Source organism: Passer montanus, unplaced genomic scaffold, assembly GCF_014805655.1.
Source record: "Passer montanus isolate IOZ18808 unplaced genomic scaffold, ASM1480565v1 scaffold58, whole genome shotgun sequence".
NCBI classification, from domain to species: Eukaryota; Metazoa; Chordata; class Aves; order Passeriformes; family Passeridae; genus Passer; species Passer montanus.
The window spans coordinates 4,853,370-4,858,951 of NW_024370816.1; the positions used below are offsets into that span (position 1 = coordinate 4,853,370).

Genomic DNA, 5,582 nt, shown 5'->3' on the forward strand with positions numbered 1-5,582 from the left:
ATCAGGAGCCAGGACTTGATGTAACTCCAGAGCATGGAGATGGCTTTTTGTGTGCACAGAGGGATGGACCACTCCTGTCCCCACTGAGATGAGGGACTTGTGCTTTGTGGAGACAGGCATGGGCCCTCAATTTTTAATTTGTTTTTCCTATATTTCTTAAATATCACTGCTGTTCTTCCTATTACTTGTGGCTGGCACTGAAGTATGTACAGGACTGCCAGCTGTATGTGTTGTAAGTGGAATTCGCATGCTAACAGTTAAACAGATTTTACATCTTTATTTGTTACAAGTAAACCAGCAAGGACAGCCTTCTCTAAGTGGGGATGGGTGTTACTGACATTGGTTGACAGCTGACTGAAGAGGAAAGGGAGGCAGTGAGGACTCTGGCTCTAATTATTCAACATCTGGCTCATCCGTGCCATTTCCCAGCGCCGGAAGCTCCCTCTCAGGTAGCAGCCCATACTCATTCAGGAAAGCCTCCACATCCACAGCAAAAAACTCCTCATTGAACTGTTCAGAAACACTAATGAAATTGCTCAGCAGCTCCCCGGCCTTGTAGACCAGTAGGGAGGGGAGCACCTCGCTGGAGAAGCGATCCCCGGCGCCCGTGCTGGAGGCCTTGATCTTGCAGAACTTGACGGTGGGGTACTCGGCCGCCAGGCAGGTCAGGCTGCTGTTGAGGGCCTCGCAGCCCTTGACGCCGTCCTCGTAAATGTGCACGATGACCGTGGTGGTTTTGTGCTCCTTCTCCACGGCCTCCAGGAACTGTTCCCCGTTCTGCAGCTCGCACAGGAAGCCAAACTTGGGCCCGAAGCTGAGCCGCTGGTGCATGTCCTGCATGCAGCGCTTGCGGTACTGCTGTAGGCAGCTCTCGTCCTCCTGTGCGGCGTGGATCAGCTCGTACTCCTGCATGCTCATCTGTGGATATCCAGACAGGGAGGTGAGGGCCCCTTGGAGCTGGAGTGGGGACACACCCGCCTGCAGTCTGGAGAGCACCAAAAGCTGAGCCACAAGAGCCATCACTCCTTGCAGTGGCTCCGGGAGGTTTTGTGGTGACACAGGTGAAGATCCTGTCTCAACACTTGCCTGTCAGCATGATGGTACTGAAGGCAGTGGCCACATCTGGCAAAAATGGATCTAAAGAGTTGGTGGGAATTTTGCCAGTAGTGAGGCAGGCTTAATTCCTGTGTTATTGGGGGTTTGGTTCCCCTCTGTTTCAGAATTAGTAAATGGCCATGAGTGATGTTCAGGCTCAGAGCTCTATCCTGCAGCATCCCACGAACTCTCCCACCTCAGCCAATTCCCAAGCCCTCGGCCTGGAAATGACAGTAACTACTTAGCATAGAGTAGGTCCTCCTGGGGGGAAAAGGACACGCTCCCAAATGGACTTCTGTGTCACAACTTCCTCTGGTTTCTCCTTTCCCTGTCCCCTCACTGGGATGGTATCCCTGCTGGCCACCCCGTTCCCCTGGAGGCCAGTCACTTCTGCCAGCCCTTAGCTCCCACCCCCATTTCTTCCCATTTTTAAGTTGCCATTTCCACTGGTTGCTCTCTTTCCCACTGGGTCTATCCTTCAGCTCCATGAGACCCTGCTGGAACAAAACCTTGCAGAAGAGCCTTTCTTGCCTCTATTGCTGAGCCAGCTGCGGTGGGTGTTGAGTGGCGGTTTGACTGCTTTGCCTGAATGTTAACCCAGCTTGCTTTTCCACAGGAGATGTTTGTTGGGGACAAGAAATAGGCAGCAGCACCTACCATTTTAACACCTGCATTTTCACTATCCGGACTTACAGGTTTTTAAATCTGCTAAAAATTTTCCATTGCATTAACCAAGGATAGAGCATTCTGGCAGGGAAGGGAGAAACAAAGGTCAAGCTGTGCTGTGACAGATGTGAAATACACTGCTTGTTTTGCTGAAATCAGCCTTTGCTTGAGAGAGGACTGCATAAAGAGAATCACAGAGCCACTAATTAAGATTGGAAAAGCCCTCTAAGATCGAGTCCAACCATTAACCCAGCACTGTCAAATCCATCTCTAACCCGTGTCTCTGAGCACTACATTCCTATTTTTTGGATTCTTTCAGGAACGGTGATGCCATCAATGCCTGGGCAGCCCCTTCCAATGTTTGATCACCCTTATGGAGAAGAAAGTTTCCTGATATCCAGTCTAAGCCTCTCCTGGCACAACTTGTGACCGTTTCCTCTCCTCCTGACCCTGTTCCTGGGAGCAGAGCCCAGCCCCGGGCTGTCCCCTCCTGTCAGGAGTTGTGCAGAGCCACAAGGGCCCCCCTGAGCCTCCTCTTCTCCAGGCTGAGCCTCCCTGGCTCCCTCAGCCTCTCCTGGTGCTCCAGCCCCCTCCCCAGCTCCGTTGTTTTGCACATGTTCTGTCTGCATTGTGAGAGCTCTGCTAAGTTACATGGAAATTGAGTGGAAAATTCAAGATTTTTTACCTTGTAACAGGCATGTTTTATATAGAGCCAAAGTTAATTCCTTCTGCTTGTCTTACCTTACGGCAGAATCTCTCTCGGGTGTCTTTGTCATCTCTGCTGAAAGATCTGTGTGGTGAAGACATTTGTCTAAGCATTTCTTTCTTACTCAAGGGTAAGGAGTCTCTGTCTTCACTCTCTAATTTGAATTTCCTCCAGTCGTTGATCACACCCTTGGGCCCTAAGAGAGATGAAGCTGGGTGAGAAAGTGGCTGCAACAAGAGATTTCCTGAGAAGTTTGTGTTCTTTGCTGGTTTGTCCTTCTGCATCTCAGTTTATCTGTCCCTACTCCTTCCAAAGAACTCTCCAGGAGCACTGAGAGCCAGAGCTTTTGGATCAAAGAAAGAAAGAAAGAAAGAAAGAAAGAAAGAGGGTTTTTCTCACCTGGATCACTTTGGTGATCTGGTTCCCATCAGGATACTTTGGAAGGATTTTGAACTACATGAGCAATTAACACGGATGAGGATATTGAAACGTCATAAAACTGCCATGCTGGCCAAAGGTGTTGTTTTGTATACAAATATTTGATTTATTGATAAACAGGTTATTTAAATATTAAATATTTAATAAAATTTAAATGTGCATAAGGAATTGAAGTAAAACTAAGAATGCAGGACATTTGAGATTATTTTTAAAAACCCCAAACAATACCTGTTGCACTGGAAGAGTAATCTATAAGCAAGTGACAATTCTGATTGTAATGCAGATCTTGGCCTTTGGAGCTGCTTTATTAAACTGCTTAAGTTTTGAAATTGGGGAAATTAAAATTTCAAAATTCCAGTGCTGTTTATCAAAATGAAAACATTTAATCTGCATCTCCGATTATAAAGCAAAAGCAAAGAATATTTCAGTGTTTTCAGAGGTGAAATTTCCTATGGAAAATTTAGAAAAGGCTGGGTAAGCAGCTCTCATTTTCACAAGGAAGATGTGATGAAAATGAGATGTGGTATGTGTGTATATATATATATATATATATATGGGGGTTTTTTTGATAGAATGGTTTGGGTTAGAAGGGACCTTAAAGCTCATCTCTTTCCACCCCCTGCCATGGGCAGGGACACCTTCCACTAGCTCTGTTGCTCAGAGACCCATCTAGCCTGTGCATATATCATAATCTTGGCCGACAGCAGCAAGGCTGGTTGGGAAAGAACTCTGGAGTTATTACAAGAGCTGCATTCATTATAGCTCCAAGGAAAAGAAGCCCTTGGAGCAGAGGGAGGGAGTGATTGTATCCTGTTACCTGGCAGTGGGGTGGAGGAGCTGTAGAGCTGAACACAATGTCAGTACTTATAAAAATCCTGGTGATTGAGCACTGGATTAAAAAGAATGATGGTTTTGAGCGAGGCCTCTTTTTAAAGCTTCTAAATGCTGTGCTGTGTTTGCCACAAGGGGCATTTTTAGCACTGAGTGTTCCTTCTGTAAGAAGGAAAAAATAATTTTGCCTTTCTAGTGAGATGTTATCACCTAGTTCTAATGTGGGTTTTGTTGCTCTTTTTTTGTTTTTGTTGTTTTCTCTCCTCCCCTGGAGAGCAAACTGAAGCAATAAACCACAGGAGTGAGACAATAAACCAACAGGAGCCATGTTGGTCCATGTCTCTTGGTGGCTTTGTCAAATGTCCCCTGTGTTTACCCTTTGCTTCAGGTTTGAGGAGGAGCAGCACAATTTTGTAAATTACAATTTCTGTAGTTTGGTGTTACCTGCCCTCCATGGGGCTGTCATTTACCCCAAAACACCTTCTCATTGCCTTTGGAACCTGGGTTTTTGTGCAAGAGGTTTGGCCACTGGAATTCTGGGCTTCCCCAGTGAACACTGACAGTTTAACTTATTTTTGGAAAAAAAAACCAAACCAACAAAACCCAGTTAGTTTCCTTGCCTGTGTGTGTTGCCTGTCCTTCAAAGTCTTCTTCCAAGCTGGTGTTCGCATTTTCTTCCATTTCAGTGGCTGGAGTAGGAGATGCTGCAAGTCCCAAAGGGAGAACAGTTAATAACAGGATAGCAAAGCTTGCAGCAGGTACAGAACAGTGTGTAATTTCCTGTAGCTGTGAGTATCAGTGAAGATCAAAATACACATGGTAATTATGGAACTTGTCATTGACCCACAGAAAGCAATTGGGATATATGTCAGTCTCCTTAAAAATGGGCCTGGCCAGATTCTCAGGTGAGGGTTCCTTCACCACACTGTTCCTTCCCAGTCACTGGGGAATATCAGGGACATGGTCATGGGAAATAGTGGGTGTAAAACTTCCTGCAATGGAAATGTGTACTGAGTATTTTCTTACATTTTTTTTTAAATCTCTCTTGGAACTGGAGCCTCTTAATTTCCCGAGTGCTGTAAGCATTTATTTTTAATGGTTGCCAAAATTGCTCATTTCACATACAGAAAATGGAGCCAAATATATGAACCTGTTGGGCAAGAGACCTCTGAACATCCGGGAGCTGGTTGGGCCATGTTTGTTGCAAAACAGCAAACTGATTATAAATCAAACAGCAAACTGGTTATAAATCAAAATCACTTTGTTCCACCCTTTCCATAGATCAGGCAACCCAAAGAGCCAGATGACACTCTCAGGGCACTGTGTTTCACCAACACCCTTTTTGTCTTTTACAGTAGAGTTTTTGATGGAGAACCACATTTATTTTGAGTGTTCCCACTGAGGACATGATCCCAGATCAGTGGTGCCAGAGCACTACAGAGCAGCAAGAAGCCTTAAGGCAGGTGATTTGAGTGTTCCCCTTAAGTCTAGATTAGTTTCAGCTGTTCAGGTGCTAAGCTAAGCTTTGTTTGACTTCATAGTAACAAAGATGTTCTCATGCCATGACTGCCTTCTTTAAAAGCTGCTGGGATATTACACTGGAATGATAAATGTGTGTGCCTGGATGTGTGTGCCTTCATTTTTCCATACAACCATCAAGGGATAATGTGGAATAACGTCTGAGCAGGACACAAGGTATCTGATTCTTGTATGTATTGGGACTAAAGCTGATTAGCAAAGGTGCAAATAAGTTGTTCTGTACATGTACTCATGACAATTAATCAAAACTTGTGGGAAACATTTCAAGTAAGCTTGGAAGAAAAGCAGGTAACTAATTAAGCTTCAT

General features: G+C 45.3%; 1 protein-coding gene across 1 annotated transcript; it reads right to left on the reverse strand.

Moving 5' to 3' along the window:
* Positions 1-393: 393 nt before the first annotated feature.
* Positions 394-4,432, reverse strand: PDC (phosducin). Its single transcript, XM_039726355.1, has 3 exons — positions 4,357-4,432; positions 2,503-2,663; positions 394-918 (listed from the first exon to the last, which is right to left on the reverse strand). Exons 1-3 carry the CDS (start codon positions 4,415-4,417, stop codon positions 394-396), a joined length of 747 nt encoding a protein of 248 aa, XP_039582289.1. The 5' UTR covers positions 4,418-4,432.
* Positions 4,433-5,582: the final 1,150 nt, after the last annotated feature.